Consider the following 26,088-nt stretch of genomic DNA (forward strand, 5'->3'; position numbering starts at 1 on the left):
CCGGGCCCGCCCCGGCTTCCGCGCACACAAGAGCCGCTTCCCGTGCCCGGGGGGGACACACCGGGGAGGGGGACACGGAGGGGGGACACGGAGGGGGACAGCGACACACCGGGGGGAGCCGCCTGAGACCGCGCCGCGTCGTGACACGGGTGACACCGCTGCCTCAGTTTCCCCTTCACCCTCTCCCCCCGCCCCGGCTGGGAAAACGGGGGAAACACCCCAAAAAGCGAGTCCCGTGCCCCCCCCCGTACCTTCATGGCGCTGGGACCCCCGGTGCTCCCGGTCCCCGGTGCTCTCGGCCCCGGAGTGGCGGAGCGCTGCCCCCCCGCCTCCTCCCCTCCTCCTCCTCCTCCTCCTCCTCCCCTCCCCTCCTTGCCCCCCCGTGACCGCCGGCCCGTTAACCCCTGCGGGTCGCCCCGGGCAGGAAGGGGTTAACGGGACCCCGTTACCGGCACGGGGTGACCCCCCCGCCCCCCCCGTGACACCCGACCCGGCGGGGGGGGGGGAGGAGCATGGGACCCCCCCTCTGCTCCCCCCACCCGTGGGTGCTGCCGCCCTGGGGCGGGGCTGGGGCACAGGGGGTTAATGGGGGGGCTATAGGGGAACATATGGGTCCCTATGGCCCTGCGGCCCCAGCCTGGGGGCTACGGGGGTCTGTGTAAGTCCCTGTGGGGGCTATAGGGGAGCGGGGCTCCCCTATGGGGCCGGGGGCAGCCCCCAGCCCATCCCCGTGGTGTCCCGCCTCGGGGAGCCCCTGGGGTCTGGGTGCCCCGGGGGGGCTCGGCCCGGGAGGGGTGGAGGGAAGGGAACTGGGGTGCAGGAGGGGTTTGGGGTGCAAGGATGCAGTTTGGGGTCCAGGGGCAGCATTTGGGGTGCAGGGAGGGGTTTCGGGGCGCAGGGAGGGGATTGGGGTGCAGGGAGCGGATCGGGGTGCAGGGAGGGGTATGGGGGAGGGAGGGGTTTGGGGTGCAAGGATGCAGTTGGGGGTCCAGGGGCAGCATTTGGGGTGCAGGGACCGCGTTGGGGGTGCAGGGAGGGTTTCGGGGCGCAGAGACGGGGTTCGGGGCGCAGGGAAGGGGTTCGGGGTGCAGGGAGGGTTTCGGGGTGCAGGGAGGGGACTGGGGTGCAGGGAGGGTTTCGGGGCGCAGGGGCGGGGTTCGGGGTGCAGGGAGGGTTTCGGGGCACAGGGAAGGGTTTCGGGGCGCAGGGGGGTTCGGGGTGCAGGGAGGGGACTGGGGTGCAGGGAGGGTTTCGGGGCGCAGGGGGTTCGGGGCGCAGGGAGGGTTTCGGGGCGCAGGGGGGGTTCGGAGCGCAGAGACGGGGTTCGGGGAGGGTTTCGGGGCGCAGGACCCCGCCCCGCAGGGGCCCCGGCCCCGCGGCCGCTCTCGGGGCCCCCGGGGCCGCCCTCCCCAGACGCCCGGCGGCCGCGGCTCTTCCTGGTTCCGGCAGCTCGGCCCGGCCCCCCGGCCCCCAAACCCCTCGTAGCGGGGTTCAGCCCCCCAAACCCCACACCGAGCTCCCCACGGCGGGGACCGAGCCCACCCCGGCGGGAACCAGCCCCCTCCCCGGCACCCACCACCCCGGCCTCTGGGCCGCGCCCCCCCGCCGCGCCTCGGTCACCCCACGGAGAGAAAGGGGGGACCCCCCCGCGGGAACGCACCTTCGGGGTGCCGGGGGGGTGCGAGCAGCAGGGCTGGGCCCAGCACCGGCCGCCCCCCCGGCCCATGGGCTCCGGCCGCCGCCGGGTGGGTTCCCCCCTTCCCGGCACTCGGCTTTTTACGGTTTTTTCCCTAAAGATCTCGGAAACGATCGTAAAAAAAAAACCAACTGAGCCCGCAAGGCCGCCGCCTCCTCCTCCTCCTCCTCCTCCTCCTCACCCCCGCCCGGGCACGGCCACCCGCCCGCGGGGGTGGCGGGGACAGGGCCCCCACGCTGTGCCCCCTCAAAATGGGGACGTGGGGTGGGTGTCCCCCTCCATGGGTGTCCCCCTCGCTGGGTGGCAGCGGTGGGGACACGGGGCGGGGGGCCACCTCGGGGACAGTGTCCCCCCTCCAGGGACAGCCCCAGCCCCAGACGGTACCCGGGTAGGACGGGGGGAAGTCCCCCCAAAATGGGGCGCTGGGTGGGGTGTCCGGGTGGTGGTGGCCGAGGAGGGGACAAGGGGGTGCGAAGAGCAGGTGGGTGGCGGTGTCCCCCCACGCGTCGCTGTCCCCTCCGGGGGGGATCCCCTCGGGGTGGGGATCCGCCGCCCAGCCTTGGGGGGCCGGGGCCCCCTGACCCCGCCGGCTCCTGCCCCGGGGCTCTGGGGTCACGCTGGGAGGGACACGCGTGTCCCCATGGCGGGGGGACACGGACGTGGGTGACAGCCCCCCCGAGCCAACCCCCCCCTGCCCAGCACCGGGACTTAGGGAACCCCCAAGCCAGGGAGATGTCGGGGTGCGGGGACAGCCCTGCCCTGGGCCGGGAGGCAGCTCCAGCCCCCGGGGTCCCCCCAAAGCCCCCCCGGCCCCACCCCACGCCCCCAGAGGTGTGGGGGGGCCGCAGCCGGACTGGGAGACAGAGCACCCATCGTGGGTGCCCCTGCGGAGACCCCCGAGGATTTCCAGGACTTCCAGGAGGAAAAGGCAGCGGCAGGCGAGGAAGACGGCGGCGATGAAGTCACTGCCGTGGTCCCGGGTGGGTCCCTGGGGGCCCAGGACAGGGTGCTGGGGTCCCCTCGGGTCCTTGCCAGGGGGTCTGGGGGTGCTGGGACCCCCGGGGAGAGATGGGCCAGAGCGTGGTGGAGAGGAAGGAGGGAGGAGGAGGAGGAAGGACAGAGGAGGGGGAAAGAGGGAGGAGGATGGAGGGAGGATGAGGAAGGAGGGAAGACAAGGGAGGACGAGGAAGGATGGACGAGGAAGGAGGGAAGATGAAGAAGGAGGGAGGACGGACGAGGAAGGACAGACAAGGAAGGAAGGAGGAAGGAGGATGAGGAAGGAAGGAGGAGAAAGGAGGGAGGACGAGGAAGGACGGACAAGGAAGGAGGGAAGATGAGGAAAGACAGACAAGGGAGGAAGGACGAGGAAGGAGGAAGGATGAGGAAAGACAGACAAGGGAGGAAGGACAGACAAGGGAGGAAGGACAGACAAGGGAGGAAGGGAGGGAAGATGAGGCAGGAGGATGAGGAAGGAAGGAGGAGAAAGGAGGGAGGATGAGGAAGGACGGATAAGGAAGGAGGGAAGATGAGGAAGGAGGGAGGACGGACGAGGAAGGAGGAAGGATGAGGAAAGACAGACAAGGGAGGAAGGACAGACAAGGGAGGAAGGGAGGGAAGATGAGGCAGGAGGATGAGGAAGGAGGGAGTCGGGGCGCTGCGGGCGGGGGGTTTCGCCTCTGCTTCGCCCCCTGCCCAAGGCGCGGGGCTGGGGGGGCCCCTCGGGCCCAAGGACCCTGGGGACACGGGGGACACCTCCCTGCTGGCCCGGGGGGGACGGGGACAGGACTGGGGCCTCGAAGGGGATTGTAAAGAGCGGTTTTACTGGGGGAAACCAACAACGGCAAAAAAAAAATCACCCGGGGGGGCCCAGGGCTCCCCCGCCCGCTCAGGGATGATTTTGTACAGATTTTTACACGTTTCTCCCCAGAGGGGCGTCCCCGTGTCCCCACGCGCCATCCCCGTGTCCCCACGCGCCGTCCCCTCACCCTAGAGCGGCTGAAATGAACCCAACGTCGCTGCGGGGCGGGGGGGCAAAGCAGGCGGGGGTCCCCCCCTCTTTTCTCCCCAAATAAAAGGGGGGACGCGTGGGTGAGTTTGGGGACCTCCCCGTGCAAGCGTCACCAGGAAGGCACGGAGGGGACCGTCCCCTCGCTGGGGTGACGGCGAGGAGCTGCCGAAAGAGGGGAAAAAACCTGCAAATACGGCGAGGTGGGGCCCCAATTCCAGGTTTTCAGGCGGCTTGTGCCCAAAAAAGGGGGGACAGCAGGGAGGCAGGTGTGAGGGAGGAGGAGGAGGAGGAGGAGGAAGTAACTTCCAGGACCCGGAGGACGGGTACGGCTCCGCACCGCCGGAGCCAGCAAAAACCCCAGCCGAGGGGCTCCGAGGCCAGCTTTTAATTTCAGGTGGCGTCGCAGAACTCCTCCGTTTGAGGCTGGCGAGGAGAGGAGGAGGAGGAGGAGGGAGGGAGGGAGGAAGGCCAGCTCTTCCTTGGCCACCCCCGCGCCCCGCAGCCCCTGCCCACCGCGGGACGAGCGGGGGCCCTGGTTCTCCTTCGGGAAATAAAAAAACACCCCGCTTCTCACGCCGCCCCGGGGAGGCTGCTCCGGTCGCTCCAATACGCTAAAGGCTGCAGCAGCACGCATCACATTCCTGCCTTTTTTTTTTTTTTGGCTTTTTTTGGTACTTTCTCTCTTTTTTTTTGGATTTAAGAAGTTTAAGAAAGGTCTCCAGGAGCTGTTGAGTTTTAGGTTTTATTTCTGTCTTGTCTGGATAGAGGTTTGGTTTTTAATTCTCCAAATGATCCCAAGGTGGCGGCGGGTTGGGAGACGGGGCAAAGGCCCGGAGGTTTTTATTCGGTGCATTCTTCATCGTCGCCATCATCTTCACCATCTACTGACAGAGCCGCGTACTTGCTGGCGTGGCTGAACTGCCGGGATGGAGAGTTTTGTTACGCACCAAGCGAAGCTGCTCTACGGCGTCTCCAGGAAAGGGCGCTCGCACCTCTACCTCATCATCGGGTGGAGAAAAAGAACCGAAAAACCCCCGAAAGACCAAAAAAAAAAAACCACCCCAAAAACCAACCCCCCGGATCCGAGGGGAATAACTCCCACCCCGGGGCGGCACGGCACGGCTGGGAGCCGGACGCCGGTCTCAAATCCCACCCCAAGGCCCCCCCCGAAGGCGCTTACGGAGGGGGGGTTCTCGTCAAGTTTCTTTGGCTCAGACGCAGGTCGCGCGTTGTGATCCTTTCTGCTCTCTTTCCTGCAAGAACCAGAGGCCCCTGAGCCCGAGGCGCCATCGACCGGCACCTTCCCCGCCACCGGATCGGGAAGAGACCTGCCCTGGAGGGCACAGGCCTGCGGGGTTTTTAAACGCAGCCCGGGTCTTAATCCCGACTCCGCAGCCTCGCCTCGGTGAGCGGAGGAGCTGGGGTTGGGGGGGGGGGGGCGGCGACGCCCCGATTCCCGAGCCGGGGGTAACGCGTCGACCCCTCCGGAGCCCGGGCGGCCGCCGTGGGGAGAGCGCGGGGTCACCCACCTATCTGAATCTCCCGGGCCACGGCTGGAGCTCCCGCTGCGGACCTTGGAACCGCTCTCCCGTCCCCCGTCGGGTTTGTTCTCGTCTCCTGGAGGGAAGAAAAGGCCGCGAGGTCTCACGCCGAGCGCCCCGAGCCGGGAGGGGGCAGCCGGAGGTTGTTCGGACCCCTGTGTCGGCCGGGCCCCGCGCCCTTTCCCCACGACGGGGGAAGAGATTTTGGAGGTGGGTTTGCAGGGATTTGAGTCGCAAAGCAGCCGCTCCCGGAGCGGCTCAAGGTCGGCCGAGGCCCAGGCTCACCTTTCCTGTGGGTGCTCTTCGGGGGTGCCCCGTCTTCCAAGGGCAGGCTCGGTGCCGTCTGGCTGCCGCTGCGGGAAAGAGAAGACGATGAACATCGAGACCTTGGGAAGACGAACGCCGACGCCGCGGACTCTTTACCGCAGGAGACGGGCCACAGGAACATGGGGACGGACCAGCGGCTCTAAGCCTCCTGGCACGGGGGAAATCTCGAGGGCTAAAGCCCCGGACGCGTGTGCGTCCCCCCCCGCGGCACCAACCTCATCGGAGAGTGCTGCTCCGAATCCGAGCTCTGGGAGCGGGCGGGGGGGTTGCTGCTCCGCTTCACCCAGGCGTTCTCCTTGGGCGGGGGCGCAGGCATCACCTTCAGGGGCTGCTTCTCCTCCTTGGGCTTGGAGGTGGGAGAAGGGGCATCGTCCTCTTTGGCGAACGTCTCGTTCTCCAGAGACTTCTCGCTCTCCCTCCTTCGCGTGGCTGCGGGGGAAAGACACAAACGAACGTAGGGTCGCGCGTTAAGCTGCAAAAGGGGTGACGAGTGACAACCGGGCCCGGCTCGGGGCCACCCTGCCCTCTACTTACTCCTGCCTGTCGGGCCAGTTCCCACAGAGGTGCCGGGGGGCCCCGAGTTGCCGGTCTGCGAGGATTCGCTCCCCGTCCGCGATCGCTCCTGGTTCTCTTCGCTTCGCCAGCTGGGATGCCTGTGCCGGAGGGGAAAGAGGGCTGAGCCGGGTGCTCCGGAGCCGCTCAGACAACACGGGGAGCGAAGAGGATTAGCAAGCGGGTTTAGAGCACCCCGAGAAGCGTTCTCGGCCCCGCTGCCGAGAAGAAAGGTCAAGGGGAAAGGGCGGCCACGGCAGGACTGGCTTTGTGCTCCAAGGGACCACGCCGCAGCCGGGACGCCGGGCACCGGGCAGGTTTGAAGGCCCACAGCCCACCGCCGCAGGGCGGGCGGAAGCCCCTGCCCCAGCCCACCTCTCTCGGGGTCGTCTTTCTATCCTCTTGTCATCCTCCAGCTGGCGTTGCAGCTTCTCTTGCTCCTTCTGTAGCCGCTCTTCCACCTCCCGCTCCCTGGCAGCCGTGTCCACCGGTTTGGCCCCCCCAAAGATGGAGGCGGCCCGGCTGGACTGGGGCGCGGGGGCCACGGAGGTCTCCTCCTCCTTGGGCGCGCTCCGGGGCTTCAGGTTCAGCTTCGGCCTCTGAGTGGGACCTGGGAAGGAGCAAAGACGCCACGAGTGAGCGCGAATCCCACCCTGAGCCCCTCTCAGCGGAGCCAGGGGCGGTCAGAAACGTCCAGCAACGCCGTTACCTCTGTCCTCACGGCGGAAATCATCCCGGCCGTAATCATCCCGGGAGTTCCACCTATCCATCCGGTCATCCCGCCGGTCATAGCGGTCTTCGTAGCGGTCACCGCACCCTCGGTAGTCGTCATCCCGGCGATACCCGCTGCCGAAGGCCCTCCTGCCGCTGCCTATCCTGGAATCGTAGCCTGAGGGAGGAGAGGAAACCCTTCCCGGTGAGTCCCGATCCCTGCTGGGCCGGCGGGGTGCAGAGCAGGAGGCCTTCTGACAGGCCAGCGTCTTCTTAACACAACAGCCTTAAAATTTGGGCCAGACCTGGGCTCTGGTAAAGACTAGAGCAAGGCCAGGGATTAAAGTTGCCTGGAGAGGAAGAGGAACAGCTCATCTTCCGCCCCGCTTCCCCGGTTACGGGACGGGAACTGGGCCACACGGGGCAGCCGAAGTCTCAGCCTCACCCTCTCCGCCCCAGCAATCCTTCGGGGAGATCCTACCTCGGTCATAGTCTCTGCTGCGGTCATCGTAGCGATCCCTGCCCCCAAAGCCACGGTCCATATCCCTCCGCGGACCATCACGATACCGATCGTCGTAGCGATCCCGATACCCTGGAGGCAGGAGAAGGGGGGGCCAGCGTGAGCGAGGCGGCTCGGAGGAAGCCGGCACGTCGTTTTACCCTGAACGCTCAGGTGACGGACACCGGCAAGGATTTTCCTGCGCTCGTTACTGTAAGAGAGTCGCAAATCCCTTAATGAAGCAGGAAAATCCCGCTGCTTTTTGGCAGACGGCGCTGCCCCGCTCGCCCTGACAGTAATCTATCCGGGTGGCCGCTCTGTCGGCATCCCGTCACAGACGGAGCAGAATAAAGCACACCTGGATGTCAGGATAACGCAGCTTTTTAGGGGAAACAACGGAAAGGAGAAAGAACTATCCACACGGAAAGATACGGCAGATTCGGCTCTGGGCTACAGACGCAGGGGAAGCAACCACCAAATCCCGCAGGAAATCTGCTTGCCAGGGGAGAAGCGGAGGGAAGCAAGAGCCCGAATCCTTCGTTATTGTCCAGATCCCCTCAGACAGGGGACAGCAAGGGAAGGAACGCGTTATTTTTCCGCCAACTCACTGTCTCCGAAGCTGTCGTCGCCCCTGCGGGGTGGGTAATCATCAAAGCTATCGGTGGTGGCAGGACGGGCCCTCCAGTCGCTCTCAAACCTCTCCGAGTCACGGAAGCGATCCCGATCTCTGCCGAAGCAGCGATCGTCCCGATCTGCCGGGGAGGGGAAGGAAATTTAAGCTCGCGAGGTGAATCGAGCAAGAGCATAACCCAGCCTCTCCGAGTTCACCCGTCCGTGTCGGCAGTAACCGCCAACGCTTTGGAACGCCCTTGGCCGAGTCGGTTGGTGCGACAGGGACAGCACAGGGGCGCAGGAAGAACCAACGCATCATCGTTAGGTAAGTGCCGGCCGGCAAAACATCCCAGCCGGGCCCTCTAGCCGCGCAGGCAGGAGCCCAGCCCGTGCCCTGGCCCGCGGCAGGGCTCAGACCTGGCGATCCCTCCCTCCTTAGCCAGGCTGATCACCAGCCCGGCGCAAGATGTGGTTACCGAGACAGCCGGTGTGAACGGAAGATCGTGAGCCGGCAGGATGCTCACCTTTATCCTGAGCTTGATCAGCAACATCCACTCGTATTCTTCTGTTCCCTAGGGACTGAAAACAAGAGTGAGAAGTCAGCCCTGCGGCCTGAAGATGTGCCGAGGGGCGAGAGGAGCCGATCCCTGAGCACGGGACAGGCAGCTTGTACAACACGGGTTGATGGCCTTAAAAAGCACTTTTTTCCCCCCATTTAAGTCTTTCTCGAGCAGGGACAGCCACCGCTCTACAAGAAAATCCTTCTCAAAGCATCTCTAGCATCCAGGGCTGCACGGGAACGTGCCTGGTCTGGCCGGGGATGGGCTTGCACGCACAGTCCCATCCGTCGGGGGTTAGACTCACCTCTTCATTGAGGCTCAGAGCCTGGAACAAGGAGTCTATGTCTTCAAACTCGGCATAACCAAAACCTTTCAACCTCTCCGGATTGGTAGGCTCCCGCGGCAAACGTACAGCACTTATCTGCGGTCAGAGAGAAGAGGAAAGCTCTCGTTAAGGTCCTTGCTGCCCGACGTTAATACGATGGGCAAGGATCGAGTTATCCGAGACCGCGCAACTCGTTGCTATCAAGGGACTGAATAAACCCTCTCGACGACGAGCAGGGAGGTTCAACTCCCCCGTCAAACACACAGCACTAAAAGTGCCACCGGCGCTCGTTTGGAGGGAGGAATTTGGCACCGGCGAGAGGTTTCCAGCTGCAGATCTCCAGCAGCTGCAGCGGGAACCGATGTGAAGGGCCAGGAGAGCTCTGCTCAGCGGGCGACGGCTGCTCTGCGCCCCAGGAACAAGGCTCCAACCCCGTGGGCTCCTCAAGCCAGCAGGAGCCGTCCCTTTGCATCCCGCCCGCTTTCAGAGCTCGTCCCAGGCTCCTGAGAAAACCCCGTGGAAAATCAGTTTCGGATGCGTTCAACCGAAACCTTTTTGTGTTCAATGCGAGCCCTCGGGCTGCGCGCTGGCTTTGCTAGGTTGTACGTCGCATGTTCTACGTCACGCTCGAAGCCCTCAGCGTCGCTTCCAGGCCCTATCAGACATCCCGCTGCACTAACGCCTTCCACAACCCCTCCTCACTGGATTTAGGGTCCCAAAACGCGGCAGCTCCCAAGTCGCTCCCCGATCAGAGGCCCGGGAAGCAGCAGCAGCAGCCTGCGGAGCTCGTTACACGCCGGCAAAGGGAAGGCACAAATTGCATTCAGACAAGCCGCACGTGAGGAAGCGCCGCTCAAGACCAGCGCCGGGAGAGGCTGCGGAGGAAGAACGAGCGACGGACGCGGAGCAAATGACTTCTGCAAGGGCGAGGGCCACCATCGTGCTTCGCTTCCGACTCTCCTGCGTAGCGCAGACCCCTCTGCCTAGATCTGGCCGGGGCTGCAGCCTCTTGGCTCCCTCCTCTACAGGAGTTTCACCCACGCAGAGTTTTACCCTCCGAGGAGGAGCGGATGCTGCCTCAGCAAGCACGAAAGATTAGAAAAACAAGCTGAAAATAAAAGATTAAAGTAAGCAGCGTGGCTCTGCCCGCGCGGAGCTATCTGCTGCCATCAGCACGGCTCGCTGCCGCGCGGGGAATGCCGGACTCCAGCTGCGTTTCCCAGGCTGACCTTCCGGGAGGGAAGCGGCCATTTCCCATCGCTGCTTGCTGTCCCTCCTTCCTCCTCCCCACCTCCGCCCTGAACAACCCAAGGGCTCCAACACTCTTAAAGCTGGGAAACAAGAATATTGTTGTGGCAGTCGCAGGCTACCCGGGAGCGTCTCCTGCTCCCGGCCATGGGGGAGGACGTATCTTGAGCGAGCTCCAGCTGGGAAACCCCTTGAGAGGACCAGACCCAGCGCAGGCTGAACTGGGGCCCATCAGCAAAGTCTGCGGTGCCTCCGCGAAATTGTATTTAGGAAAGGGCAGAAAATGCCAGACAGGCAGAGGAGGGGGGGAAAAAAAAAGTGAGAAACAGCAGAGGGAATGCAAATTTCAGACGAGGAGGAGGTGCTCCAGGTGCTGGAGCAGGTAATAGCGATAGCAAGTCTATTTTAATCGGTAATAAATTTAGTTTTCCCCAAGTTGAGACCGTTTTGTCCGCGACTAATTGGTAAGCGATCTCCCCATCTTTATTGAGACCCACAAACTTTCTCATCCTATTTCCTCTCCCTGCTCCGCTGAGGGGGAGCGAGTGAGCAGCTGGGTGGGCGTCTGGCACCAGATACGCACCCTAAGATCACCCCGAGATCCAGCCCAAGCTCCTCTCTTTGCCTGGTTCAACCGGAGAAACACCAGCCGCCTGCTTTAAAAGGGTTCTTGCTCCGTCACCGCTGCGGCTGAAACACTGGGAACAGCCACTTGCTCGCCGGTAGTCAAGTGACTCACCTGAGATCAAGGAATCCGACAGCCGCGGCCGTCTGGAATCTGCCCCTCACAGCCAGCTCCGGACACAAACAGGAGCCGGGAGCTGCCTCAGCCGATCCGCAGCGAAACAGGAACCAACACACGGAGCCGGCGGAGCGCAAAGGGGGATTACAGCATCCAAAATCGTGGTCTTTTAACGGCCCACGTTACCCCCAGCACCACCCTGCCCTGCCGCCCAGCCCGGGCTCCAAGCCGTTACTCACGTTGAGTCCTCTGAAGAAGTCCTTGATGGATTCTTCCGTCACGTCATAGGGCAGGTTTCCCAGAAAGGCGGTGTAAGGGGGGGATTTTGGGAGGCGGCTTCTGTCTATGTTGGGTTCCCGAGCAGCCCGCGGGGCGGTGGGCAGGATGGAGCGGTCGATCGGAGGGGCCCGGTACACGTCATCATCGTTACTGTGCCAAGTGGTGGAAACTAGAGAGAAATTCAGCAAATCACCCAAAACCCACCCAACTGGAGACCGGTGACTGCCGAACGCCATCATCCTCGCCGCACGGTGCCGACGGCGGCGTTACGGCCGAGGAGCTGCGCTTTAAAGCCCTGAAATTCACCCGCCCGAGCTGTTCGACCCAGTGTGAAAGAAGCTGCCCAAAAGGCACCAGCGGCCCCTAAGGGGAAACTGAGGCAGGCTCAAACCGCAAGGGCGAGCGATCATTTATGCTGGTGACCCTTTTTAATAAAGCATTAAACCTTCCCAGGATTAATTCTTGTTCGAATCACCATGGAAAAATACCACGGCTTGATATTAATGTTTTTAGAGGGAGAATTCCCTGCGACTGCCGAGCCAGAGGTCACCACGCTCACCGGTAAACTCCTGGCCTTCGGTGAATCTGCCCACCCTCTGCCTTCCCTGCTCCGGTTACGCCGACAAAAAGCTCTTTATCCCATTTCTGTTCCCCGCAGGGGTGCAAATCTCTCCCCCCCTTCACCAGACTGCGACTCTCGGTCATTAACGAGAACTCGGTTTGCTCTCTGAGCTTAATTACTCCCCAGAAAAGAAACAATCAGCAAATTTCAGGATGTTTGGGTGTGTCGTTCCGGGTCGCTGGCCGTTTGAGGGTACGGCCGAACCCGGAGCCGGCGGTGGTGCGGTTACCGATACTTCCCACCCGGTTTTTCCCCCCGCAGCGGTGACAGAAGGGGAAGGATCTATCTGCGGACAAACTGCCTCCGCATCCCCCAAACCCCAGGAGGAAGCCAGAAGCGGAGCGCTTCTTCCTTTAACGCCGCAAGCCAAGAGACTTCTGGGATCGGTGTTTTACTGATTTGGGAGCCGCGTACTCCTGCGAGCCGGGAAATGACAGTACCGTCTCCTTCCAGGTCGTCTGTCTCATCGGCCCAGCTGACGGGTTTGGGGATATAGGTTGGGCCACCGCCACCGCCACCGTCCTCTGCCAGAAAGTCCGTCAGAGTGAGGGTCTTGCCCTTCTTGTTCTTCTTCTTAGCTGTTGGGGAGAGAAAGAGAGAGGGACGGGAGTGAGCGACGCCCGGGAATGGCCTGGTTTTGGCAGGGTGGGGAAAGAGGAGCGGTCTGGGTGGCCGGTGGGTGCGACCGAGACGCGACACGAGCGACCGAGACGCGACACGAGCGACCGAGACGCAGGCGCTGGCCAACCCATCCCGATTTCTTTCCTATTTCCAAAGGGATAAGAGCCTCAAATTCAGCACAGACAAGATTCAGGGCTCCCATCACTCGAAGCGCACTCACGCTTCACGTTTTGGGGGTCAGCCGTACCCGCAAACCTCCCTGGGGGCTGTTGATTTCAGGGGAGGAGGTGGTAGAGGGAGAAGCCATCCCACTTCCACCCAGGCCGCAGCGGAGCACGGCACGGCAATCCCACGGCCGCTGGGATCCCTCCGGAGCCAGAAGCTGGCCGGCCTCGCCGACATCTTAACGAATCTCCCAGCTCCTCTGGCTTGGGGATTTTTTTCAGCTCCACCGGAGCTGTGAGCGGCCAGAGGGTGTTTATTCACCGAGCCTTCGCTGTCTCCTGATGAAGCCGGGCGTCGCGACAGGCTGCGACACCTCCCAGCAGTGCCGGGGAAGCCGGGCTATTTTTAGGAAGGTGGGTTATGATGCAGTTGCAAAATTCAGTGGTTTTTTTTTTTTTTTCTTGCGGAAGGAATTGCTGCCCCCCTGCGGCATTGCCGGATGGAGCAGAGGCTGATGGCACCTTTACCTGCAAAAAACGGTGCCTTTACCAGCAAAAACACTTCTGGGCAGAGCACTGGGGGCTCAGACACCCCCAGTGACTTGGGACACCCCCTCTGCAGGGTTTTTAAGCGGCACGTCAGCTCTGCTCTCCCAGGAGAAAGAAAAGCCGGGTTGCTTTGAAAGATACTACAGCGACAACAACGCGAAACCACTAATTGCTTTTGAAAACACGGGCTCTTATCTTTGTTAACAAAAAATAATAAACTTTGGGACTGCTGGACTTCACGCAGATAATCTCTAAGCAGGCCGCGGGCTGGGGAGTGCGATAATTAACCGGTGAAGTGTCGCAGCAGCCTTAACGAAGATAAAAATGACAGACGCGGGAGTTTCGCAGGCTACTCGTTTGCCATCTCCAATTAGCCGACGCTCGCCTGCCAGTGCTCAGAGCTGAGGGACTGCTCACCGAACGGCGCTTAAAATGGTTTCTTCCACAGAAATCCCTGCACCAGCATCGATGTAACAACTGCCAGCGTCTTCCGGCAGGGAAACGAGGGTGAGAGGCTCCAGGTATGGATCGACCGCCTGTGTGTGACACCGGGCCCTTGTCCTGCTTCCCAGCCCCCCCCCCACCCCAGATCCTCATTTTCTGGGTCCCGCTCTTCCCCCTTCGGTCTCAGCCCGGGTTTTAAAGCAGCACGAAACCGTACGCTGCTCCTTCAGCCGGGCACCGGGAAGATGGAGCCGTCCCGCCCTCTCTCCCAGCATCTCCGACAACACCGGGAGCTCCCAGATGCCACCGGGGAGCTCCCATTCTCCAACACTCTCGCCACATCTTCACTCCCAACATCCACCAAGACCCCGGAAGGGTCGGAGAGAAGAGCCGAGCCTAAAAATGACCCTTTAACCTGCGGTTTGGCCGGCTCTGCCCCCAGACGTGTTATCCAGTCCCACCCCCATCCTCCCCTTCCCCTGAACCGCCAGCGAACCCCAAGGCTTTGTGTTCAGAGCTGCCTGGGCCGTACCCGCACCAGTCGGAGGAGAACTATTAGGGCGGAAAGGAAACCCAAGGGCAGCTCGCACCCTTATTTTTAGCCGCCGCACATCAATCCCCAGCCTCGGGTCCCCCTGTCACCATCTCCTCGAGCCCGCAGCCTCCCCAGGCAGCCATCACGCCTTGTCGACGTCTTCAGGCCTGCTCGGGTCTTCCAGCCGTGCTCCATCCCACAGCTCCGCTCCGGGCGGTTTTGGTAAAGCCGTGAGAGCCAAACAATGCGGAACGGCACCGGCAGCGATGGGGAAACGCGTGGCGGCTGCTCTCCCCGGCTCCAACCATCGCCCCGTTGGTCGGGGAATCGTAGTCTCCTCATGGCAAGATCCTGGTCACGCTCTGGAGAAGACCTCGGCAACGCTCGGTCGTCTTCTCGCATCTCCGGCCGCTTCCCGCTCCCGTGGCCATCACAGCATTGGCTTCGGGACTCCGGGTGACTGGAAACGCTTCCCCCAGGAACCCAAACACACGCGGAGCCATCGTGGGGAGGTGACCCAGCGACATCCACACCTCTCACCCCCACAGCTCTCCCTGGAGCTGCTCCACGCCGGTCACAGAGCAGGCAAAATGGTTTCCGACAGCCCCGGGAGAGCAGGCAGCGCCCCGAGGACCCTGTAAAGCCTGGCAGGGAGAGCTCCGATCCAGCCCAGAAACGCCTGACCTCAGGGGGTGACACCTTTCAGCCCCCTCTTAGCGGCTGTATCTGGAAGGGTGACGAGCTACAGGCGCTGCTCAGGGACCTCGCCAACCCCCGGGAACCCCCCGGGCTTTCACCGCCAGCTGCAAACATCTCTGGGACCCCCTAAATTTTGCCGCTGGTTTCCGGGACAGCAAGCCTTTCCCATCTTCCGATCCATAGGCAAAGGCCAGAAGCCGTTAAATCCTGTTGGCCCTCTGGAATGGCTCAAGCTCCGTTTGCCAAGGGGAAACTCATGGAAAGATGACGTCAGTGCCGGATAAAAATGCTGGGAGAGCAGCGGCAGCAACGACCGCCTGGAAAAAACGAAGGAGAAACGCTCTCCTGCCGGAGACAAGCGCCGTTCCCAAGGAAGGGAGGCTGGGCGGCGTGCTCTACCGTCGTGTCATGCCGACACTGCTTCCCAAACGACACCGGATCCGAAAAGCAGCAGGCTGGGTTCCAGCCGCATCAAACGGCCGACGAGTCCCGAGCAGGAGCCGATGGCGTGAAGCAGCTTCTGTCACAAGACAACGGCGTCGCTGTCTGCCGACCCCACCTCGTGGGTGGGGGGAAAACCCCACCCACGCAAAACCTGTCCCTTCCCGCTGGTTTGAACCCCGCCGAGGGGCAGCTGAGCCCCCCTGGTGAGGCGCTGGGGCTCGGTCAGCCTCCACGCGTGGTTTTTGACACCGAAGGGGGCCTGTGGAACCCTGCGGAGAGTCCTGCGGCCGCGATCTGCGCCCAAAAGCCCCCCACACACTGCCGGGCCGGGCCACCGGCCCGCTCCGCGGGGCTGCTGGGGGTCAGAGAAGGAAGGGGAGCGATGCCCACCCTGCGCTACAGAGAAGGGCGAAGGCGTTTGGCATCCACCCTTCCACCAAGGGGCTGTTCGGTGTCGCCGCAGCTTTACGAGCCCAAAGGGAGCCCTCGCCTTTCGGCAGCGTCGCGCTTGCCCCCCGCGAGACCAACTTCACCCCTCTGCCCTGCTTTAAGGCTTCCCGACGTGCCGCAGCCTCGCAGGGCAGACGTCCCATCGCGGGGCCGGGTTTTGGGTGGCCACGAACACGCCGGCTGGGGGAACCGCAGAGATTTTGGGGGGGGGGGGGAAGGGAATAATTTCTGCATTTCTCCCCCCTCGCCTCGCTGGGCTCCAAATGGCGCTGGTGGCTGGAAGAGAGCGGCTCCATCCCCGAGGGCTGGCGCTGTCGGGCTGCAGGGAAGGCGACGCTCTCGCCGGGCGGCGGATTGACCGACGGGGGGTTTATTTGGGGGGAAAAAAAGGTGAAAAATGGCTGGGGGGGGGTTCGGGCAAGGAAAGAGCCGCCCCTTCGGATGGCTGCCCGGCTCCTGCCTGCACCCGGCGCTGCCCGGCCACCATCTTACGGAGGAAAACCGCCGGGAGCAGCAGGCGCGGGACACACCGGGGACGGGGCGGGGGAGCCCCGCACGGTGGGTCCGCCGCCCCCGGCCCAGAGCCGAGCCGCCCCCCCCGCGGCCCCAAGGAGACTCGAGGGGCGGCGGTGCCGGCCCGGGCGGAGGGACCCGGAGGGACCCGGGCAGAAGGGGAGGGGGGGAGGCTCCGGTACCGCCCCCCCCCCCCGCCCCGGTACCGGCCGCCCGACCGCGTGCGCGCCGCGCACCCACGTGGGTGCCGCCCTGCCCTGCCCCCCCCCCCGCACCGCCCCGCGCCTGCGCAGTGACGCGGCCGAAGGTTCCATCTGGCTCCCGCCCCCCCGCCCGCGCCGGACGTCAATCACCGCCGGCGGCGCGCGCCCCCCCACCAATAGGAGGCGGGCGGGGGGAGCGGCCGCGCGCGCCGGCCCTGAGGGGACGGGGGGAGGGGGAGGGGGGGGTGTGCAGGGGAGGGGGGGCCGGTTCGTCGCCGCCGCCCGCCCGGTCCGGCCCCGCCGCCGTCGCCCCCCGGCGAGCGGCAGCGCCCGGTGCGGTCAGGGGGGACCCATCGGCGCCGGCCGCGCCCCGCCGAGGCCGCCGGGCCCCGCCGCCGCCGCGCAGCGCTCACCTGAAGCCGCCATGTTGGGAAGAGGCAGAGAAGGCAAAGGACCCGGATGGTGCCGTCACGTGACTATGAGCGCCACGCCCCCCCCCGGAGGGGGCGGGGTCGGGTGGGGAGCGGCTGATTCTGCGGTTGGCGGCGCCGCCCGCGCCGCGATCGGGCGTCGGGGTCCCCGGGCGAGGCGGCGGCACCCGCGGGCCCGCGACCCCCGGGCGAGGCTCCGGCACCGGCCCCCGGCCCCGCCGGCCCCGGAGCGGCGCGCAGGGCCCCGCTGCCCGCCCGCTGGCGGCTCTCGTGCGGTGCACGGCGGGCGCTCGTGCGACACGACGGGCCCACGGCCCCGCACTCGTGCAAGGGCACCCACGGCCCGGCGCGGTGCGGGCTGCGCGGCGCGTCCCCCCCTCGCACAGCAGCTTTGGGGGCTGAGCCGGGCCCGGCCGTGGGGCACGGCCGTGGGGCACACACCGTGGGTCACAGCTGTGGGGCATATGCTGTGGGTACCAGCTATGGGGCACCGCCGTGGGACACAGCCTTGGGTCACACGCCGTGGGTCACAGCCGTGGGGCACATGCTGTGGGTACCAGCCGTAGGTCACAGCTATGGGGCACCGCCGTGGGGCACAGCCATGGGGCACAGCCGTGGGTCACAGCTGTGGGGCACATGCTGTGGGTAAGAGCTATGGGGCACCGCCGTGGGACACGGCCATGGATCACAGCCGTGGGTACCAGCTGTAGGTCACAGCTATGGGGCACTGTGGTGGGACACAGCCGTGGGGCACAGCTGTGGGCCTGGGGCACAGCCATGGGGCACACGCCGTGGGTCACACGCCATGGGTCACAGCCGTTGGGCACATGCTGTGGGTACCAGCTGTAGGTCACAGCTATGGGGCACTACCGTGGGACACAGCCATGGGTCACACGCTGTGGGTCACAGCTGTGGGACACAGCCATGGGGCACCGCTGTAGGTCACAGCCGTGGGTCACAGCCATGGGGCGCATGCTGTGGGTACCAGCTGTAGGTCACAGCCATGGGTCGCCGCCATGGGGCAGCACTTGTGGGGTGCAGAGCAAACCCCCCGGCCCGTTCCCCCGTGGCCCGGCCGGCAGCGGCGGCTCAGCCACGGGATGGCGGCCAGAGCTGGGGCATGACCCCGGTGCCGGTGGGGGACGGGGATGTTTTGGGGTCCCCCCGGCTGTTTTGGGGGGTGGGAGATGCACCCCGACATGGGGGGGGCCCCGGGGGGGCCATGCCCGTGGGGCAGCTCCGTGGGGACGGGGACAGGGACAGGGACGGGGACAGGGACGGGGACAGGGACGGGGACAGCCACCGGCTCCCACCGGCCCCCGTTCCTGTGGGCGCAGCTGGTGGGAAGCAAGAAGCAGCGCTGGCTTCCGTCTGTCTGCTCTCCGTCCGTCCGTCTGTCCGCTACCCGTCCGTCCGTCCATCCGCCACCCCTCCCGTCCTTGCACCCAACCCCATCCACGCACCCCCCCATCCACCCCCACCTCCCGACTCCTCGTCCGTCTGTCCGCCCGGCTGTCTGTCCGTCCATCCACCCGGCTGTCCATCCGCGCGTCCGTCTGTCCACCCACCCACCCCTTCATCCGTCTGTGCGTCCATCCCTCCATCCCTTCTTCCACCCATCCACCCGGCTGTCCGTCTGCGTGTCTGTCTGCCCATCTGCGCGACCGTCTGTCCATCCACCCACCCACCCATCTGTCCGTCCATCCCCCTCCCTCCACCCACCCACCCAGCCATCCCTCTGTCCGTCTGTCCGTCCGTCCATCCACCCACCTCTGTCCGTCTGTGCAGCCATCCGTCCATCCCCCACCCATTCATCCATCTGCCTGTCTGTCTGTCCACCCACCCATCTGTCCATCCCTTCATCCGCCCATCCACCCGTCTGTCCATCTGTCCACCCACCCGTCTGTCCGTCCATCCCTTCATCCACCCATCTGTCCGTCTGTCCATCCATCCCTTCATCCATCTGTCCATCCATCCCTTCATCCACCCGTCCGTCCGTCCGTCCATCCGTCCATCCACCCATCAGCATCCAACCACCCATCCGTCCGTCTGTCCGTCCATCCATCCCTTCATCCACCCATCCGTCCGTCTGTCCGTCCATCCATCCCTTCATCCACCCATCTGTCCGTCTGTCCGTCCATCCATCCCTTCATCCACCCGTCCGTCCGTCCGTCCATCCGTCCATCCACCCACCCACCCATCAGCATCCAACCACCCATCCGTCCGTCTGTCCATCCATCCATCCCTTCATCCACCCATCCGTCTGTCTGTCCGTCCATCCATCCCTTCATCCACCCATCCGTCCGTCTGTCCATCCATCCATCCATCCCTTCATCCACCCATCCGTCCGTCTGTCCGTCCATCCATCCCTTCATCCACCCATCCGTCCGTCTGTCCGTCCGTCCACCCACCAGCACCACGACCACCCATCCATCCACCCATCCGTCCGTCTGTCCCTCCCTCCCTCCCTCTCTCCACCCCCCGCCCCCCGCCTCCCCCCGACATTTCCCCCAGCCTCCCGCCCGCCCCCGTGCCTCAGTTTCCCCCCGGCGCAGCCTCCCCGTGGCCCCAGACCCGCTCCCCCCCGCAGAAGGAGACACCGGGACAGAGCATCCCCGGGGGGGGCTGTTGCCATTTTATTGGGGGGGGCTCGGGGGGCCCCCCCTCCGCCAGCTCAGTGCATCCGCACCTTCACCTCCTTCGCCTCGCTCACCACCACCTTGCCGTCCGCCGTCCTCTGCGTGCTCCTCTGCGTGCTGGAGGTGGTCTCCTTCTCCAGGGCGTCCTGCAGGCTGCGGGGCGGGGAGGGGGCGGCTGAGGGTGCTGGGGGGCACCCGAGGGTGTCCCCTCCCCTGCCGGGCTCCCATCGGACGTGTCGTCCCGTGTGTCCCCCCCGCCCCTTCCCAGTGTCACCCCAAGGAACCGAGAGGTGACGGAGCTGGAGCAGCCCGGGGGATGGGCTGGGGTGTCCTGGCACCTGGGGCACGTCCTGGCTGGATGCCACCGCTGTCCCCTTGCTGTCCCCAGAGCACCGTGGGTGGTGGGACCTGGACACCCCATCACCAGGGGCTCATCTCTACTGGATGCCACCGCTGTCCCCTTGCCGTCCCCAGAGTGTCCTGAAGGGATGGGACCTGGACATCCCATCGCCCAGGGCTCATCCCTGTTGGATGCCACCGCTGTCCCCTTGCTGTCCCCAGAGCATCCTCAAGGACGGAGCTGGGACATCCCAGCACCTGGGACTCATCCCTTCTGGATGCCACCGCTGTCCCCTTGCTGTCCCCAGAGCACCGTGGGTGGTGGGACCTGGACACCCCATCACCAGGGGCTCATCTCTACTGGATGCCACCGCTGTCCCCTTGCCATCCCCAGAGTGTCCTTCAGGATGGAGCTTGGACACCCCATCACCCAGGGCTCATCCTCACTGGATGCCACCGCTGTCCCCAGAGTGTCCTGAAGGGATGGGACCTGGACGCCCCATCATCAGAGGCTCATCCCTACTGGATGCCACCGCTGTCCCCTTGCTGTCCCCAGAGCACCGTGGGTGGTGGGACCTGGACACCCCATCACCAGGGGCTCACCCCTACTGGATGCCACCGCTGTCCCCTTGCCGTCCCCAGAGTGTCCTGAAGGGATGGGACCTGGACACCCCATCACCAGGGGCTCATCCCTTCTGGATGCCACCGCTGTCCCCCACAGCATCCTGGAGGATGGGCTGGGATGTCCTGGCACCTGGGACACGTGCCTGCTAGATGCCACCACTGTCCCCTTGCTGTCCCCAGAGCACCGTGGGTGGTGGGACCTGGACACCCCATCATCAGAGGCTCATCCCTTCTGGATGCCACCGCTGTCTCCTTGCCATCCCCAGAGTGTCCTTCAGGATGGAGCTTGGACACCCCATCACCCAGGGCTCATCCTCACTGGATGCCACCGCTGTCCCCAGAGTGTCCTGAAGGGATGGGACCTGGGGCTCATCCCTACTGGATGCCACCGCTGTCCCCTTGCTGTCCCCAGAGCACCGTGGGTGGTGGGACCTGGACACCCCATCACCAGAGGCTCATCCCTACTGGATGCCACCGCTGTCCCCTTCCCATCCCAAGCCCACCCTTCATGACGGCTCCGGGACATCCCAACCCTGGTGTCACCCCCCCACCGGCTGTCCCCACCCCGTCCCCTCTACCTGAACTCCTCTCCGCCCTCCAGCAGCTGCCGGTAGGTCATGATCTCGGCCTCCAGCTTGCCCTTGACGTTGAGCAGCGCCTGGTACTCCTCCGCTTGACGCTGCAGCTCGCTGCGCACCTGCAGCAGCTCCGCCTCGATCCGCAGGATCAGGCCGTTGAGCTGCTCCATCTGCATGGCGTAGCGGTTCTCCACCTCCAGCAGATTGGCCTCCAAGCCGGCTTTCTGCAGAGCATCACGCCAAGGTTCAGCTCGCCACCGAGGACGGCTGGGTGGCCCCGTGGGGCCGGATGTAAGGGGTGGGGGTGGGGGGGAAGGATCTTGGAGGGGCCACCTGGTTGCGGAGGGACTCCAGGTCGATCTCCAGGGTCTGGACGGAGCGACGGAGGTCCACCACGGTGCTGCGGGCTGTGTCGATGTCCTTGCTGCTCTGCGTGATCTCGATGGTGCTCTCGGTGATCTGGGGGACACACACATGTGGTTTGGGGGGGTCAGCGCCTTGGCCCGGCCCACCACGGCCACCCCAACCCGTGGAGGGGGTGCGGATGGTGAAACCACCCCAGGAAGAGCCAACCCCAAGGACCGGGGTCCCACATGGGATAGGGGTCCGCCAGGAGCGTCCCCAGTGTTGGAGCAGGACCCTCTTGGAGAAGGTTCCTACTGAGGCTTGGTGTCCCCTATGGGATAGGGGTCTCCTAGGAGTGTCCCCAGTGGTGGACCAGGACCCCCTTGGGGAATGTCCCCACTGTGGGACCGGGGTCACCCTGGGATAGGTTTCCCCTGGGGAATGTCCCTGATGTTGGACCAGGACCCCCTTGGAGAAGGTCCCCACTCCAGGCTTGGTGTCCCCTACGGGACAGGGGTCACCTCAGGAAGGTCCCCGATGTTGGACCGAGACCCCCTTGGAGAAGGTCCCCACTGGGGCTTGGGGTCCCCTACGGGATAGGGGTCACCCCAAGAGTGTCCCCGGTGTTGGGCCAGGACCCCATTGGGTCAAGTCCCCCTCGTGGGGTGCCTTTGGGGAGCACCCCTATGTCAGACTGGGGACCCCCAGGGGAACGCCCCCCCCCCCCAGCTCAGGGTTCCCCCTTGTGTCAGGACCCCCAGATGACCACCCCACGGAGCTGGGGCTGCCCCCCTTGGCTCGACATCCCCTAGAGAAGACACCTCCATGGAGCATCACCCCAGTTGCCTGGGGACCACCGGGGTCTCCTGGGGCGCAGGTTTGGGTGGGGGGGGGGGGGGTGTGGACCCACCTGCCGCCCCCATTGCTTCTCCAGGTCCTCCAGGTTCTTCTGGGCCAGGGCGTCGTACTGCGCCCGGATCTCCGCCATGATCTTGCCCAGGTCCTGCGACTTGGGCGAGTCCACCTCCACCGTCACCACCGAGTCGGAGACCTGGGCCTGGAGGCTCTTCATCTCCTGGGGGGCAATGAGGGGCATCAGCGGGGGGTCCCCACCGGCCTCGGACATCGCCCCCCCGCCACCGGCTTCATCCCTACCTCCTCGTGGTTCTTCTTCATGAAGATGAGCTCCTCCTTGAGGGACTCGATCTCCCCCTCCAGCTGCATCCGGGCCATGTTGGTGTCATCGATGACCTTGCGCAGCCCCGTGATGTCGTTCTCCACCGAGAGGCGGATGGCCAGCTCCGCCTCGTACCTGGGGACACGGCGCTGAGCGGCTCCAGCCCCGGCTGTGTCCCCGTCCTTGTCCCCATCCTCATCCCCATCCCTGTCCCCATCCCCTGCCCGTCCCTGTCCTCATCCTTGTCCCTGTCCCCATCTCTGTTCTCATCCCTGTCCCATCCCCACCCCCCTTCTCATCCTCATCTCCGTCTCCAGCCCCATCCAATCCCATCCCACCCCCCTTCCATCCCTGTCCTCGTCCCCATCCTTGTCCCCATCTGTGTTCTTATCCCTGTCCCGTCCCTATTGCCATCCCCATCCCTGTCCCCATCCCCATCCCTGTTCCCAGCCATGTCCCCATCTCTGTCCTCGTCCCCATCCCCATTTCCCTCCCCAACCCGTCCCCATCCCTGTCCCCGTCCCCATCCTTGTCCCTGTCTCCATTCCTGTCCTTTCTCCACCCACATCCCCGTCCCGTCCCCACCCCCATCCCTCTCCCATCCCCGGCCCCGTTCCCATTCCCATTCATCCCCACCCCCACTCCTATCCCTATTTCTGTCCCCATCCCCGTCCCCGTCCCCGTTCCCATTCCCAACCCTATTCCCATCCCCATTCCCACCCCATCCCTGTCCCCATCCCCGTTCCCATCCCCATCCCCATTCCCAACCCTCTTCCCAGCTCTGTTCCTATTCCCATCCTCATCCTCATCCTCATCACCATCCCCATTCCCAGCCCATTCCCACCCCATCCCCATCCCCATTCCCACTTCCGTCCCCGTCCCTGTTCCCGTCCCCATCCCCATCCCTGTTCCCACTCCTGTCCCCGTCCCCGTCCCTGTTCCCGTCCCGTTCCCATCCCTCTCCCATCCCCGTCCCCATTCCCAGCCCTATTCCCAGCCCTATTCCCATTCCCATTCCCATTCCCAGCTCTGTTCCTATTCCTGTCCCTGTCCCCGTCCCTGTCCCCATCCCCATCCCCGTCCCCATTCCCATCCCTGTCCCCATCCCCATCCCGTCCCCGTCCCGTCCCCGTCCCCATCCCCCCCATCCCCGCCCCATTCCTGTCCCAATTCCCATCCCCATCCCCATCCCCGTCCCCGTCCCCATTCCCAACCCTATTCCCATCCCCATCCCCATTCCCATCCCCATCCCCGTCCCCGTCCCCATTCCCATCCCTGTCCCCATCCCCATCCCCATCCCCGTCCCCGTCTCCGTCCCCGTCCCCGTCCCCATTCCCAACCCTATTCCCATCCCCATCCCCGTTCCCGTCCCCGTCCCCATCCCCGTTCCCGTCCCCATCCCCATCCCCCCCCCATCCCCGCCCCATTCCTGTCCCAATTCCCGTCCCCATCCCCGCTCCCCCGTCCCTCACTTGACCCTGAAGTCGTCGGCCGCCAGCCGGGCGTTGTCGATCTGCAGCACCGTGCGGGCGTTCTCCACCGTCGCCTCGAAGATCTTGGCGGGGGGACACACAGACACACGGACATGGCACCGGCACCGGGGCGCGGGGACCCCCCCGCCGCCACCCACCCGCGCCGCCGCCTGCGTCACCCGGGCAGGTGCCACCCTGGCAGGTGCGCGCGCTCCCGCGGGGGGAGGACGAGGGGGACCTCGCCCCGGAAAAGCGGCAATAAAACGGGGTGGGGGTGGGGTTCACTTGGGGGGACCCGGGCGTCCGGGACGGGCTTGGCTGGGTGCTGGGTGACCTTGAGCCTGGCCGAGAACACGGTGCTGGGGGGGCCGGGGGGGCTCGTTTGCCTAATGAAGGCGGCATTGGACCCCCCTCCGACACCACCTTGCCCCGCGCCCTTGGTCATGTCCCTTTGCCCCCCCCCAGCAACGCTCCCCGGGGACGTGTGGCCCCACATAGGTGACGTCCCTGATCGTGGGGTGCAAAGTTCACCCAGCCCCACCAGCCACCGGATTAATGCTTAACCCCACGGTGCCACCAGCCTTGGGGACCCCAACGCCAGCTTGGCCACCCCCCCGCGGGGACCCCACCTTGTCCCGCAGCTTCTCGATGACGTCCCAGTGGTGGCCCCAGTCCTGGGCGCTGGGACCCTTCTTGGCCATGAATTCCCGGATCTGGACCTCCAACTGCCGGTTCTCCTTCTCCAGGCTCCGGACCTTCTCCAAGTAGGTGGCCAAGCGGTCGTTGAGCTCCTGCATCGTCTCCTTCTCGTTGGCCACAATGCCGGAACCCGAAAACAACATGCTGGCCCCCAACCCAGCCCCATAGCCGGCCCCATAGCCGGCCCCATAGCCGGCCCCATAGCCGCAACCAGCTCCAGAGCTGGTCAAGCTGGTGGTGCGGGTGGTGGAGATGCGGGAGCCCGAGCCCCCCGCCCCGGCGTAGACGCTGGCCGCGCTGCTCAGGGGGGCGAAGTGGCGGCCGGAGCCGATGCTGGAGACGGCACCGGAGCGGTGGGAGCTGGAGTAGACGCTGCTGCGGGAGACGTTCATGGTGACGGCGACGGTGGAGGCACAGGAGCGACGACGCAGCTGGACGGACGGGTGGACGGACGGGTGGACGGACGGGTGCGATTTATAGCCAGCAGAGGCGGGGAAGGCGGCCCCACGGCACCTCCCCACGCCCCGCTCTGGGCCCCTGCGAGCCCGGGGAAGGTGGGGCTGGATCCAGCCCAAGGCTGTTGTTCCTGTGGGGTGCAGGGCAGAGGGATGGGGGTCAGCCCCATAACCTGTGGGGTGCAGGGCAGAGGGGTGGGGCTCAGCCCCGTAACCTGTGGGGTGCAGGGCAGAAGGATAGGGGTCAGCCCCATAACCTGTGGGGTGCAGGGCAGAGGGAGGGGGCTCAGCCCCATAACCTGTGGGGTGCAGGGCAGAGTGATGGGGGTCAGCCCCATAACCTGTGGGGTGCAGGGCAGAAGGATAGGGGTCAGCCCCATAACCTGTGGGGTGCAGGGCAGAGGGAGGGGGCTCAGCTCCATAACCTGTGGGGTGCAGGGCAGAGGGATGGGGGTCAGCCCCATAACCTGTGGGGTGCAGGGCAGAAGGATAGGGGTCAGCCCCATAACCTGTGGGGTGCAGGGCAGAGGGATGGGGGTCAGCCCCGTACACCCATGGGGCCCCAGGGTGGAGGAATGGGGGTCCGCCCCATAACCTGTGGGGTGCAAGGCAGAAGGATGGGGCTCAGCCCCATCACCCATGGGGCCCTGGGGCATAGGGATGGGGCTCAGCCCCACACATTTTGGGGGACTCCAAGGCTCCATCTCTCCGCACCGTTGCACACCAGCCCCACATCACCCCACTGATACACCCACCCACCCCATAGCAACCCCCTCCCTGGGGGGCAGCGGGCCCCCCCCCCGTTCCTGGGGTTCGCAGGCGGGGCCGGCTGTGCCAGAGACCCTGGGACTGGTGGTGGGGGGGGTCGGTGTGGGTCCCCCCGGGACCGGTGTGGGGGGGTCTGTGTGGGTCCCCCCGAGACCGGGGCGGGGGGGGTCGGTGTGGGTCCCCCCGGGACCGGTGTGGGGGGGGTCGGTGCGTGTCC

General features: G+C 65.2%; 2 protein-coding genes across 2 annotated transcripts; both read right to left on the reverse strand.

Annotated features, from left to right (window-relative positions):
• Positions 1–4,432: 4,432 nt before the first annotated feature.
• Positions 4,433–16,833, reverse strand: EIF4B (eukaryotic translation initiation factor 4B). The gene is made up of 15 exons (XM_072847291.1): positions 16,758–16,833; positions 12,163–12,300; positions 11,061–11,269; positions 8,811–8,927; positions 8,471–8,525; positions 7,943–8,086; positions 7,317–7,427; positions 6,834–7,013; positions 6,500–6,734; positions 6,107–6,225; positions 5,788–6,001; positions 5,531–5,598; positions 5,234–5,321; positions 4,885–4,957; positions 4,433–4,622 (listed from the first exon to the last, which is right to left on the reverse strand). The coding sequence occupies exons 1-15, from the start codon at positions 16,768–16,770 to the stop codon at positions 4,545–4,547; spliced, it is 1,842 nt and encodes a 613-aa protein (XP_072703392.1). The 5' UTR covers positions 16,771–16,833; the 3' UTR covers positions 4,433–4,544.
• Positions 16,834–19,401: 2,568 nt separating this feature from the next.
• On the reverse strand, positions 19,402–25,057 carry KRT18 (keratin 18). The gene is made up of 7 exons (XM_072847508.1): positions 24,579–25,057; positions 23,950–24,032; positions 22,456–22,612; positions 22,211–22,375; positions 21,289–21,414; positions 20,956–21,179; positions 19,402–19,567 (listed from the first exon to the last, which is right to left on the reverse strand). Exons 1-7 carry the CDS (start codon positions 25,038–25,040, stop codon positions 19,450–19,452), a joined length of 1,335 nt encoding a protein of 444 aa, XP_072703609.1. The 5' UTR covers positions 25,041–25,057; the 3' UTR covers positions 19,402–19,449.
• Between the last annotated feature and the right edge of the window lie 1,031 nt (positions 25,058–26,088).

Source organism: Ciconia boyciana, chromosome 27 (assembly GCF_034638445.1).
Source record: "Ciconia boyciana chromosome 27, ASM3463844v1, whole genome shotgun sequence".
Lineage (NCBI taxonomy): Eukaryota > Metazoa > Chordata > Aves > Ciconiiformes > Ciconiidae > Ciconia > Ciconia boyciana.

What these genes read in the sequence shown, in the direction of transcription:
- KRT18 (XM_072847508.1), bottom strand. Translation starts at nt 25,040, where the DNA reads ATGAACGTCTCCCGCAGCAGCGTCTACTCCAGCTCCCACCGCTCCGGT. An exon ending in TCGAGAAGCTGCGGGACAAG is followed by an intron (nt 24,033 to 24,578) that starts GTGGGGTCCCCG and finishes CCCCCCGCCAAG; the next exon opens with ATCTTCGAGGCGACGGTGGA. An exon ending in GAGGGCGGAGAGGAGTTCAG is followed by an intron (nt 19,568 to 20,955) that starts GTAGAGGGGACG and finishes CCCGCCCCGCAG; the next exon opens with CCTGCAGGACGCCCTGGAGA.
- EIF4B (XM_072847291.1), bottom strand. An exon ending in ACTTCTTCAGAGGACTCAAC is followed by an intron (nt 8,928 to 11,060) that starts GTGAGTAACGGC and finishes CTCTGACCGCAG; the next exon opens with ATAAGTGCTGTACGTTTGCC. An exon ending in AACTGGCCCGACAGGCAGGA is followed by an intron (nt 6,002 to 6,106) that starts GTAAGTAGAGGG and finishes TTTCCCCCGCAG; the next exon opens with CCACGCGAAGGAGGGAGAGC.